Source organism: Anarrhichthys ocellatus, unplaced genomic scaffold (genome assembly GCF_004355925.1).
Source record: "Anarrhichthys ocellatus isolate YVR2014 unplaced genomic scaffold, GSC_Weel_1.0 scaffold1, whole genome shotgun sequence".
In the NCBI taxonomy this organism is placed as follows: domain Eukaryota; kingdom Metazoa; phylum Chordata; class Actinopteri; order Perciformes; family Anarhichadidae; genus Anarrhichthys; species Anarrhichthys ocellatus.
The window spans coordinates 9,387,303-9,400,990 of NW_022280031.1; the positions used below are offsets into that span (position 1 = coordinate 9,387,303).

At 43.7% G+C, this 13,688-nt stretch overlaps 1 protein-coding gene across 1 annotated transcript in view; it reads left to right on the plus strand.

The window, feature by feature from the left end:
* The window catches only part of foxp4 (forkhead box P4), an 85,220-nt gene that overhangs the window by 62,481 nt on the left and 9,051 nt on the right, over window positions 1-13,688 (plus strand). Inside the window, 8 exon segments of the mRNA XM_031848473.1 lie at window positions 1,651-1,852; window positions 2,349-2,447; window positions 3,759-3,857; window positions 6,837-6,924; window positions 8,069-8,152; window positions 10,226-10,451; window positions 10,961-11,037; window positions 11,132-11,233. Of these exon segments, the coding sequence (XP_031704333.1) occupies window positions 1,651-1,852; window positions 2,349-2,447; window positions 3,759-3,857; window positions 6,837-6,924; window positions 8,069-8,152; window positions 10,226-10,451; window positions 10,961-11,037; window positions 11,132-11,233 (977 nt within the window).

A 13,688-nucleotide genomic window follows, 5' to 3' on the forward strand; every position in this document is an offset into this window, starting at 1 on the left:
TCTCTCTCTCTCTCTCTCTCTCTCTCTCTCTCTCTCTCTCTCCCTCCGTATCAGAGTGGAATTTCCCTGCAGTGTGAAAGAGCCGGTCCATTGTGACGGCTCAGCCAGGCGTGAGCCAGAGCATTCCTCTGACCAGCCATGCCACACAAACACACAAACACACATGCATAAACACTCGCACCTACACACACAACTGCACACATTATTGCCCCGCCTCAAAGGGTCGTTGTGTCCGGTGGGTAGTTGGTGGGGGGTGCCCTGAGGGGGGGATCCTGCTGTGGTTTTTTGTTTATTTCTCTTACTGCAGTAAGATGGAGGCACTTTGTAGAATCTCATGACAGCCAACCTATTAAGTTCATGGCAAAAAAAACAGAGAGCACTAAACCACTTTGTTTGAGAATCAAACTGCTTTTTTCTAAGCACAGACCAATCATTGAGCATGTGTTTGTGTGTTTCGGGAACTTTCTTCACTCTCATATGAAGAAAAAAAAATCCATTAGATTTGACTTCATCCTGTTAGACCCCACCTTCTTAGTAACTTAAGGCTGCTTCCTAGCATGTGTCATGTCTACAGACATCAATGCGAAAGAAATATGATCCCAGCAGCCAGATGTGGCTGTGTACGTTAAACAGTTAGCAAAAGCACTCGCATCCACGTTTTAACACTAGCTGGGGGAAGTTGTGAGTACATGCATTCACTCGAATGCACACAAAGTCAGGATTTTGTTGTTTACAAATTTGTTCTGCTCTTGGCTACAATTTCAGCTTTACTTGCTTTGTACTCAGCAGTAAACAGCTGACTTTCACCAGAATGCGGAACATATCCTCAGAATTTCTCCTTGTATTTTTGATTACTACTTTAGTAATTTAGTAATTACTACTTTACACTTTCACTCCCTGGGCGTGTCCACAGGTCGGTCAGGTTTCTTGGATAATACACACACACACACACACACACGTAAAGAAATCTATGCACACACTGCCTCATTCCTCCAGAGTGAGAACTTTTGTTTTGGCGGGTCCACAGAAGAATGCAGACAAAGCAGACATAATATTTGGATTGCTGCGAGGTCTGTGCATGTGTGTGTGTGTATGTGCAGATGTGTGTGGCTGCATGTGTGCGTGCGTGCAGACGTGCACGGTAAGATCCATTGGAGTAGGCTGTGGCATTTTAGGCGTCTCTCTCACTGTGAAATTGGAGCAGAAATAACAAAGCAGCGACTAGAAAGAACTCAAAGTGTGCACCCACCCTGTTGAGACAAACAGTGGTAGTGACAGGAGCAGTGGTGCTGGTAGACAGTAGCAATTGCTAACAGAGATTAAGAAATAGCTGAGGAATAGTGGATATCTGGAAATAAAACAAAAACTCGCAGAAATTACCCTCTTGTCGGTTTTAGTCCTATTTATCTCTTTAACTACTCCCAGAGGACTAGTTGCATGTGTGTTTATGATTGTTAGTCGCAGCTCTTTGACCCACATTCATATACAGTGTGTCTGTAGGTGGGTATTATTGTCTTATTGTCTGATATTTCTTCATGTTTAAATTAGCTTGACTTAACCTAAATATCCTATTATCATATTTGCACGGAACATGTGAAATTGAGCAACTAAGTAAGGTTGCCAAGTTAACTGTGCGTTCCTTCTCTGCAGCGATGTGTCCGTCAGACCTCCAGCAGCTGTGGAAGGAAGTGTCGGGGGTGCAGAGCAGTGAGGATGCCCTGAAACAGGCCGAGGGCCTGGACTTGAGCACCAACAGCTCCAATTCTACCTCAGCCTTCCCCAAAGCTGCCAGCGCTCACATCCCACTGCACAGCTTGATCAACGGACAGAGCCACACCCCAAAGAGAGACAGGTACAGTGATGTGCAGTATGTCGAAAGGCTTAAAACATCAACAAACGTCTGTCCTCTCTGTGACCTGCAATCTTTCTAATTCACACACTCTTGCCATGTCATTTTCTGGCATTTAACTTTTAGCTTTTAGCTGTTCCTTGATACCTAAGCACGTAAACACAAAACATGCACACGCAGCATGTCACACATCACCAGGGTGCAAATGTCTCTCAGCTCATTTGATAGGAGGTGTGTTGGGTTCAGTCTGTTCTGCCAGTATGCTGTCAACCACATGCAAGTGTAGTATAGAGGAGAGGATGGTGGAGGCAGGCCATCTGGGGAATTATTTGTTAGTCATATATATTTTTAGATCTGAAATTGCTGTGGACATAAATTCATTGTTAACATGTTGACATTTTGGGGGTGCATGTTTAAGGACTACTTGTACCACACGTATGAGGGCTGTGTTGTTCCATGGCTTTTGTTCACTGCTCATGGGCTTGTCTTTGTCTTTAAGAGCCAGACTGTTTGAGTGGATATCCAGCTTCACCAAGGCAGACAGCGGAGATGACCATGTCCCCTATTACCCCAAAGGCGGCCAACCCCCCAGCAGCCAGTGAGTAGCACATCCACACACACACACATGAGTGGACAAGACAAAGACAGAAAGACACACTACTGGAGGGTGGTCTGCAGTGTCACTGTGGCACTGATTCAGTGTTTGCTTCAGGAGCATTGACCTCTGACCTCATTTTGGAGGGGGTCAGTGTGGGTGTAAGTATCAATTATAAGAACTTCTATTAGCGGAGTGGCTTTAGTAGACAGAAAGAGGGGACCTCGCATTAGTGTGTTAGCCTGCTAAGCTAATGCATGGCTGATGTGGAGGAGAATGTGGTTTCCAGCAGTTTGTCATGTCTGTTGTCCGAGCTGCTTCTGAGTTGACTCAACCACAGCCAGCACACACACACACACACACACACACACACACGTACGCACACACGTACGCACACGAGCTCCAACCTCAGCCAGCACATATGATCAGGAAGAGCCGTAAAGGCAAAGGGAGAGGGAGAGAGACATGTTTCCATCTGCGAGACAAATGGTTTTTGTTAGACAACCTTCTGATGTTGATTTGGGAGAATCCCCATCCCAGTCCCCACACGCACGTGCACACACACACGCACACACAGACAGTCATGTAAATATATGGGGAGACAGCAGTCGCCGGCGAAGTTCCAGGTCTGAACCACATCTGCTACTGGACCTGCCACACACACACAAGCATGCATGCACGGTCACAGTTATTTTACCCTGGGCCCAAACCAATCCTGGCCTAGTCTTTCATTGCCACACACACATACAAACACACAAACGCTCATGAATATGCGCAGATGCACACTTACAAACACACACGTGCACACACACGTAAGCTCACCACAAAAGAACAACCAGCACATGACGGCAGCCGCCGCCAATCAGTCATGGCTGGTTGGTCCTGTGCCGACTCTGTGTCAACTCCTGAAACATAAGAACACACACTAACACGCGCACAACACATACGCCAAGGACAGAAACAGACAGGTCATGGACTTAAGAATTTGCCTCTGAGGTTGCTGGATCAATTCCCGTATTTGCCTGGCTTCTGTAACTGACCCCACTCTGCTCTATCCTCCTCTCTCTGCACTTGGCTTCGAGAACTGTACAAACGAACGACTGTTAACCAGACTCAGATGGCTCTCTTGATGCTTCTGCTGCTAGTTACTTTTGCATTTGCGTGTGAGAGTGTGGCATATTAAGGCTTTGCTTCTCATTATGAGAAAGTGAATTCTTTCACGTGCTGTACATTTCATGTACATAACAACATATGAAAAATGTAATATCTGTTTTACTACCTCACTCTTTTTTTTGTGCCTTTCCCGCCACACAGTCATGAGGAGCATGCCGGCTCCCATCCTCTCTACGGCCATGGAGAGTGCAAGTGGCCTGGCTGTGAAGCACTGTGTGAGGACATGGGACAGTTCATCAAGTAAGTCCGCCACCCAAAAGGGCAGTTACATAGAGCCCGTTGAAAATCTGCAAAGTTAATCGTGAATGAATAAGACCTCAGCTAAATTGTTTTGGAAATCAAAACAAAGTTTGATATCCAAACACACATCTCTTCCCTTCTCTCTCCATATTGCTCTGTTTGCTACATACGACCCACAGAAGGTGAAGTGGGGTTTTATATGATAGGTGTGGGCAGCTAGAAACCCAAAGAGTCATTTGATTGGATGAGTTTCTGTAAATGCCCCTGAGTGAAGGATGAGTCATGAAACATTTGAAATACATTACATATATTTGGCCTATATTAAGAGATTAATGAACAATTAACACAGGATTAAAACTGGGAAACATTTTTTCATTTCACTCAGTCTTTAAGGGTTCTTGGATGTGTCTATAGTTGCATTGGAGAAGGACAATGATTCCAGAACTTCTTTAGTTTCAAAAAGATTAGCAACATTTTCTTACTTTCTCTCTTTGATCACAAACCTGGTTTAAGACCAAATTAGAAACTTCCCTTAAATTTCATCACTAATTGGTAAGAATCACACCTGTTTTTAAAAAAGCTCAACAACCGCTGGTCCCTAGTAGCATTGTAGAAAATAGATAAAGCATAAAGAAAAGATGAAGCAGAGCAAAGTGAAGCTATGGTTTGTGCTAAATGTGGAGTGTCAGTCATGAACATCAGTGGCGTTTCGCATTGGCTCACTAATTCATCAGTTGCAATCTGTTACATCACATTTGCTCGGAGGCACATTCATGCATACACACACACACACACACACAGGTACACAATTAAACTCAACGTGTGTGTAAATTCTCATTTTTTCGAGGAATTCTTTGGGCTCCTAAAACACTATCCTCTTCTTCTTTGTTCCTGTGTTAGTATTTCTTTTTTCTTTAATTTTGTTGGTGTTTTTTGTCTGTGTGTTTGTTTGTGTTTTATATGCTTTTCCTCAGAAGGATCAGAAGCATTGTTTCTGTTTTTTAAATAGAAAATTACTTTTAATTAGCTCATCCGCTTGCACCTCTTTTTGTTTCCACAACAAAAGTAAAGACACTCATTCCCACTCTGCCTCCATCATGCTACTTGCTAGTTTGGAGTCACTGCGGGATGTCAGTGCAGTCGCTGGCCTTGACATTCTGCCATCTCCTCCTCTGTCGCACAAAGTACAACGGACTTCCCTGTGGCACTATGGCTGCTAATGAAGGCTTCACAAGCCTTTTAATGAAGCCCTAAACAAACTCACACTCTCATTATCGGTGTGCAACTCTTAGTTGTTTAAGCAATGGAGATATTAATAAGCCGCGGTGATGAAATATGTACTCATGCACACACACACACACATAGTCATAGAAGTGTGCGTGGTGATTGTGATGCCATCGGACAGTGAGATCAAAGCGTGCAGGCAGGCTGGGAAAGTTTGGAGAGGAAAGCTGTTGTTTGGTGTCTCATTTCACGTAGCCCCGGGGCAGATGGAAGGAGAAAGAGAGATAGAGTAAAAGAGAGTGTGTGTGTGTGTGTGTGTGTGTGAGTAAGAGAGAGAGGCAGATGGAAAAAAATAGAGGCAGTGACAGATAACGCCGTCAGTCCGACAGTGCGCTGCGCTCCCTTCTAGCCAGCCTTAGTCATCGCCCCAGGAGGGAAACGGGTAGAGCAGAAGAACAGAGGACGGAGACACTCCACTATTTCAGGCCTTTCTTCTCTCCTCTTCTCTCTTCCCACCTCCCCTCCCTCCCCGTCCTCTGGTATAATACTCTGGCTGTGGTCGGTGGAGCTGGGTGTAATGTGGGTTAAAGCCTTGTCTGCCAGCACTCAGAGGAGTAAACAGAGCCTCATTGTCGGGACACATCGAGAAAAAAAAAAAACTGCTACTGTTTATGGCCCGGCTATAGAGAGAGGGGAGGGTTTTAGGGGGCAGATTTGGTTGGAATGAGTGTGAATCAGAGGCATTTGGGGAGTTGCGAGAGAAGACGAGTGGGAAGGGGAGAGTGGACAGAAGTGCGGGCGAGGGCGAGAGAGCTTAACAGAGAGTGAAAGAAAGAAAGAAAGAAAGAGAGAGAGAGAGAGAGGGGTGAGATCATGTTTTTGTTATTATTATCGTGCACTTGTGTTGAGCCGTCTATCTGACAGGATTAGCCATGCCATGACATCATTGTTTTTGTTTCATTTCCAGTCTTCGCCTGTTATTGCCTAACTTTGTGCTTTGTTAAAGACACACACATTCAAATAACCATACACCACACCGACACACATCGCTACTAATCTACTTTTCACAATAAACAAGTCAGAAAAGTGAATTTTAACTTAAAGCCACAGGATATAACTCACTCTAATACACCAGCAAATACCGAGCACACATACTCAACACACACTCACTCTCTCTCTCACACACACACACACACATCGCACAGGCAGCAGCAACCTGTGAATAACCTTGGCGATGACAGAGCAGAGAGAAAGGGATGGAGGAAGGGAGACAGGGGGGATTGGTCTGGGAAAGATCAGAAGGTCTCGGGTCCTCCCACATTGGAGGAAACAAACAGCGCCACCATTCACACATCCATGCACGCACACACACACACACACGCACCAGTGTTAATAAGTGGAGTGAAGTTTAGCTCACAGAAAGTCTTAAGATAAGGCTTTGTGCGATAACACATGAGCTCATATCCAGGTGGTTGTCTTGGATCATGGCTCACTGAGCACCAATGAAGTGTACACACACAAAACACAGCTGCTGCGTTCTTCACTAGACAAAATAAACCTTCAAGATTATGATTTAATTTTCGAGCGCTGAAACAGCTCACAACTCAGTTTCAATAAAAGTCAAAGAGCTGGGTTTTGTTACTTCATTATTCAGCACCTGTGAATTGATTATGTTGAGTTGGAACTATCAGTGTTTTGATCTTTTTTTATTTGTAGATATCAATTTGCACTCTTGCATTTCCTCTTCACTTCTAGGCACTTGAACAATGAGCACGCCCTAGATGACCGCAGCACTGCCCAGTGCCGAGTCCAGATGCAGGTGGTTCAGCAACTGGAGATTCAGGTGAGTCTCATGCACGCACTTCATTTTCATCCGCTCACAAAGTTATGAAGACTGTTTCAGCCATTCAATGGCAGTAACGTGTCTGAGTCAGGGCAGAGTTTATGGAGAGCAGTGGAGCTTGTAATTTAAAAGGATCAGTCGGCAGGGAAGCTGCCATCGCTGTTCCAATTATAAAGCTGCTCTGGTCACCAGCAAAAGAGAGAGTGAGGCTGAGAGGGGAGGAGGGAGAGAGAGAGAAGAGAGAGAGAGAGAGAGAGAGAGAGAGAGAGAGAGAGAGACATGAGCTAGAAAGTGGAGGACCGGGCTGCATGGCCTCTCTTGTTCTCAAAGTGGTTCATACACGCAATGCTCTTGAAACATCTGAATGCTCCAGCAAAAGCAAAATACCAACACTGGACAAGAAGTGAAATGCTCTACGTAAGAAAAGTGAAAGTACAACGGCTGCCTCTTCACTCACGTCTTGACATAGTTTCCGAAACACTTCAGAATAAGCCGTTCACATCACTGCGTTTGTGTGTGTGCGTGCTGTCCAGCATTAGGGTTGGCATTGTGTTTGGTGGTGGTGGTAAACAGCGTTTAGCTGAGCCCCTGAAGCCACCGCCAGGGAACACAAAGTGACAGAGAGGCAGCTGGTGTCACATCACATCAGGACGGCTGTCTCTCTGACATGTCACTTCATCCCTCAGCAGTGCACAGGCAGCCCGCCACTCTACCCTCCAACAGCACATACACACACAACAGCACAGTCACTGTGTAAATGTCTCATATTTGCACATCTCTGCAGTGTGTGAGTATGTTAATGGCGCTATCTATCTTAGAGTTGATCTGTTGTTTCTGAAGGCTACACGTCTGTACGCCTGTACTCGTGCACAAACACACGCAGGATGCAGCGTTTCCACAGGCTGTAGCAGCTCCCATTAAAAGGCAGTTAACAATGTCAAACGGGGACGAGTGTGTCTGCAGGCTAGTGTAAGTGTGTGAGAGAGCTCCGGGTGCTGAGGTGGCTGACTTTCATATTCATCCCTCTGCCTGAGGTGTAATTGTAATTGTAATTCAGTGTCAATACCGCATTATATCAATCTAAGCGCTGTGAAATGAGGTAAAGTGTTTTTCATGGTGATAACAACCCTTGTGTGTTTCACAGCTAGCGAAAGAGAGCGAGCGACTCCAGGCCATGATGACCCACCTGCACATGCGCCCCTCAGAGCCAAAGCCTTTTAACCAACCTGTGAGTACACACTGGCACCCCGAAACCCAGATTACATGACCTTTTCTTCCATCCTCTCACCCCAAACCTCTTAAATGCACAGTTTCACTATCCCTAAACCTTCTTGGGATTTCAAGTTCCTCTCTTACTGTCTAGCTTGGTATCTACGCCCCCTATTGACCAGTGAGGGTTGATGTGTTATTTAGAAGTCATAGGGACTACTTTCTGTCTGTGTTGTTCTTTTCAACACTTCTTTCTGTCTTTCTTGCTTGCTTCTGTCTCTCTTTCACTGTCTTGAACTTCTCATGATACCGTGCATTTCATTTCCCAGAAAACTTCATAATGTTCTTATTCCAAAGAGAAAGTCATAAAATCAGATATTCGCAGCGTGTCCGTGTTGAACAGTATTGTATTCATTCAGTATTCATTTTTCAGCTTTTCGGAGAGAGAGAGAGAGAGAGAGAGAGAGAGAGAGAGAGAGAGAGAGAGACAAAGTGGTCTCACAGTATTTTCAGTGTGTTCCCACTAAAGGGGTTAACATTTTGATGTGATGTGTGTATGTGTCTGTGTCTGTGCGTCCACACTGGTTGGTGAGGTTGTTATTAGGTATCTAATGAATATTTCATTATTCAGATTGACGAGGAGTCTTATTAAAATATGAAGATGTTGAAATTAATTGTCAATTAGAGGCAGAGTGTCTTAATTTGAGGGGATATAAATGGGTGCAGCCGAGTGGCGGTGTGTTTGTGTGTTCTTGTCTGTCTGGATGATGCGTTGATCGCTGGGGGATCAGCTGCTATTAACATCTAATGGGAAATCAGGAAGAGGCGTGTTCTGTCACCACCGGAGACGAGCCTCGGGGTCAGGGATTGGAGGAGGAGGGGCGGGGGAGGAGCGTCAGGAATGGAAACAAAGCTTGGCCTCAATTAACAGGGTTCGACTGTTGCCGTGGTGATGTGGCAGGGTTGCAGCGTTAATGAAGTACCTGTTAAACAGCCCCGCCTTCTCCAGTCTACTTAAATGGCAAAGAGGGGGCAGAGTAGAGAGAAGGCGATTTACACATTTTACATACATTTAGACAACACACATACACACACTGGTTTTAATTAGTCCTAAACTAGCAGCCCTGCAACGGCTGTCCCAGAGAGACTGGGTGTACTGGCTCTGTGTGTTGTGTGTGCGTGCGTGTGTGTGTTTCTGTATTTGTGCAAGGCTCTGCCTAATTGGGCCGTATTGGTCCGTGAAGACTTGGCCACCGCAGAGTGCATGTGTGTGTTCCCTTCTTACAAACATGCTGTCTTGTGGTTTTGTATTTGTAAACGCAGGGTTAATTGCAGCCAGCGCTGTGTGTATAAATGCAGTATATGAGCATGCTGTGTGTGTGAGTGGGGTTCTGTGCAAGAATGCATTTGGTAAATTGTCGGGACACAAATTCATAGGGAGTGTTTTTTTTTTCCTTTAATTTGTTTATGTAATGTGACTTTACAATAGTAGCCATCCCTGGATATGTAGCGCCCTATTGCTATAGGTAAAATGTTTATTCTGACACAACTAGTAGACAAAACTGTTAAGAGACAATTTCCTGGAAGAGACTTGTTACTTTATGTGTATGACACACAAGTATCTAATACATTGACATCACCAGACCCTCACCCTGTCCTGTGGAGGTGATGCTTCTCTGTAAACAGCAGCAGCACTCAGTCAAAAGATGTTGACATGAAAGAAGTATTATTCATACAGAAAATCCCAGCACGAAATCAATTCTCCACTCTCAGTAGAGAAACTATTGTTTTTATGTTAATAATGGATAAGCCCAGCTAAAGTATATTTACCTTTATAAAATATGTTTACCTTTATATGTTTTATTTCCAAAGTAAAGTTTCTCACCTGTATGTAAATGGTTCACACTGTAGACATCATTAGACAATATTAAACTGAGGTGCAGTAAGGGATATTTTACTGAGATGTAATCATTTTTCACCTGTATTTTAAAATAAAGCCATTTAATTGAATTGAATCATTTCCAATTGATTTAATAGATAGAAAAGCCATGAAGAATTCACCACAATGTATCTGTGCTGTGTGTCTCTTTAGCTGAACCTGGCTTCCAGTGGCTCTCTGTTAAAGCGGGACAGCGATATGTACCCAGAGGGTCTTCCTCACCCCCCCACCTCAGCTGCCACCCCCATCACCCCAATGCGCCAGGGTCCCTCAGTCATCAGCTCCTCCAGCCTGCACACACACTCCCACTCCCACACGCACGGTGTTGGGCCCATACGTCGGCGCAACTCCGACAAGTACTGCACCCCCATCGCCTCAGGTAGACTGAAACAGAAACTCAGTGCCTGCCTTTTTATTTTATTATTATAATGCATTATATAATTATTGATTTATAATTGATTCACATTGTATTTGTTTTTTTTATCCAATGTTGATGACTGCTTTAGTTGTCATGTGCTTTCCCTGCAACAGCAACAAAATATAGCCTCAGAAATCACTTTTATTCATGGTTTAAAGAGTCGCCGTCTCTTGACGTTCTTTCAGTAGAAAATTTTAGTTTCAGGTAATTTCAGGTATCAATATATTTTTAGCATATGTGGCTTAGAATGAAGTCAAAATTAAGGAATATATCATTGGCTTCTAAAGAAGAATATTAGTAAAAGAAAATGTAGCATCCTTACAAAGCTATGCTCATGCTTTACCATTATAATGTGCTTAATACTAAAATAGAGAATAATATCAAACATTTTGTTTAAAGTTTTACACATTTTACAATGTGTTACACAACACACATCAGTTCATTTGAAACTGTCATGCCTCTTCTTTCAGAGCTGGCTCAGAACTGTGAGTTCTACAAGAACGCAGATGTCAGGCCTCCCTTCACCTACGCCTCTCTTATACGTCATGTAAGTCTCTCCAATGATCCAGTTGCACCTTCTCTTCTCTCCATCTGTGTTCTCCTCCTCTAAATCCTGTTGTATCTTCTCTCCTCTTCCTCAGGCCATTCTGGAGTCCCCAGACAGACAGTTGACTCTCAATGAGATCTACAACTGGTTTACACGCAAGTTTGCCTATTTCAGGAGGAACACAGCCACATGGAAGGTAAAAGCTTATGATGTAATACACCCTCCCTTGTGCTTCATCCTTCCGTCAGTTTAGTAAGGAGAACAGACCAATTAGCAAACTGTTTAGATGATGGCGAAAACCAACAGCCCTGAATTTAAAAAAGTGAACGTTTCAACCGCAGCTCAGACTGGTTGAAAGCTGATTCAATCAAAGCAAAAATGTTTTGACTCAAACTCAAATATGGTAAACAACTCTGACTGGGTAAAATCTGATCTAATTGACTGCAAAGTTACTGTGGTCTGTGCCCACTGATGAAGCCCCCAACCCAGAGCAGATGCCGACTGAGACCACAATGACAGAAACTAAATTTGCAGGCAGGATTTAGTGTTATTTGAAACCTTTGGATTGGCCAAATTTTTGCAGAAAACTCTAAATTTAGCACTTAAACTTGAAATGATACAAGTACAATAACACATACACAGGTTTTAACGTTGACTTTGCTCAGCTCCTAAAGATATGACTGATTTGACAGTTATTGGCTCTTTTTGTCCTTTATGAGACACTTCCCCACTGCTCTCATTCTCTCCTTCTTCCTCACTCTCAGCCCTGAACAATTCTCTCGCCTCCTCCTCTTCGCACATGGAGAGTCGGCCCCACTTAGCCCGGCAGAGCCACATCTAGCTGTTATACTGTCTCATTACAGAGATGCACATGAAAAGCTGACACACACACGCTGCCCATGATCACAAACATTCAATTCTCTCCCTCTCCCTCCTCATCTCTCTCCCTCACACACACACACACACACCTGGCCTGATCCCACCATTGTAGGTGCTGACCCATTTCTACAGAAACCTCACGCTAATTTGAGTGTCAGTTCCTCCAGAGAGGGAAAGTGAGAGAATGAGCAAAGGAGGAGTGAGAGAGGCAGCGGGAGGAGGGGTGAGGAGGGACCCCGTCTGTTCTCTAATAGCCCTAAACCAAGGAGGGAGGGATGGGGTGATGATGGAGGGAGGGGTGCGGAGAGGGTTAAGAGATGGGAATATCTTTACCTCCTCATCTGACTTTTATGAATTTTAACTATTAATGTCTGGTGTCTGCTTCTTCTGCCGTTGGCCTCGCAGACCTTTAAATATAGCTCGGCATGGCCTTATGTATTTATATAGCAGCTCCGTGAGTCAAATAGGGCCGTAGAGATGTATGTCCTTTAATAAGCCGTTATATTTCATGAGGAGAGCAGCGGTGTCAAGGAGTGGAAGTCATTGATCATAGAAACGAAAGGGACAGTGAATGAGGATGAGTCAAGAGAGAGAGAGAGAGAGAGAGAGAAAAAGTAAGGGCTGATTGAGAGAGGGGGAGAAATGAGTGCCGAGTTATTTCGAGGTGCTGCATGATGACTTGTAGGACTTAAAGAAGAGGTTTCATTTTCTGTTTAACTTACCATAATAGCAGTGTCCCATTTGTTTTCAGTTCTTTTTCCAGATGCATTTAGTATAAATATCTACTTTGGGGTTTACTGACCCTACATATAAAGACATTGGAATAGAATCAGATAGAATAAGAATAGAAAATGCAATCAAGACTCCGTATCAGATGCTTCATTTGGACTTCCAGTTGTGGAATGTAACTAATTTACTCAATTTCGACTCTAAATATTATACTTTCCACTGCAGTTATTTTACAGCTTTATTTTACGTTAAGTTCTTCGCTGATTTTATTAAATGTGATAAATTATTATAGATTAAACTGCCCAACAGCATATTAAATTGTTAAGATTAGCTCGACTTGACCAACTACAACACTAATTGTATAGTAATAATTCTCCAATGATATAATATATTATAGAGCATTTTTCTGCATTGTGAATACTTTTACTTTATATACTTTAAGTACATTTGATAATAATACATACATACTTTGAAATAAAAATCCAGATGAGGGACTACTTAGTACGTAGTATTTTGTACAGTAATATTTACTTCATCCACCACCATTCTACACTTATCTGGTAGCATAGAGTCATCACAAATGAATTTGCTTATTTATTCATGATTTGATTTATCATCTTGCCTGCTCACGTATATATATAGATATACAACACAGTGTTTATAGCCTATCCCAGCATGCATCAGGCAGCAGCAGACACACAACCGGACTGATCACGATGCTCAAACATTTACAATAGGAAGACATCCACGCTTTTAGTAGCACCTGAAATAAATTTGGTCTTGTGACTTTTTTCTTTTCCTTCTTTACAAAATTCTGCCTCCAGTTGCCCCCCTCCCCCCTTTCTCTCTGCCAGAGGGAGGGGAGATGAGCGGCACATGTGCTGTGACCCACTGTAAATGACTGCTAATGTTTTAACTGGGAGAATTAGGCTTTCATCACGGAGACGAATGCAAATAGCACTGCAATAGCTCTGGTGTCTAGTCTGTCTGTATATCTGTGTGTGTGTGTGTGTGTGTGTGTGTGTGTGTGTGTGTGTGTGTGT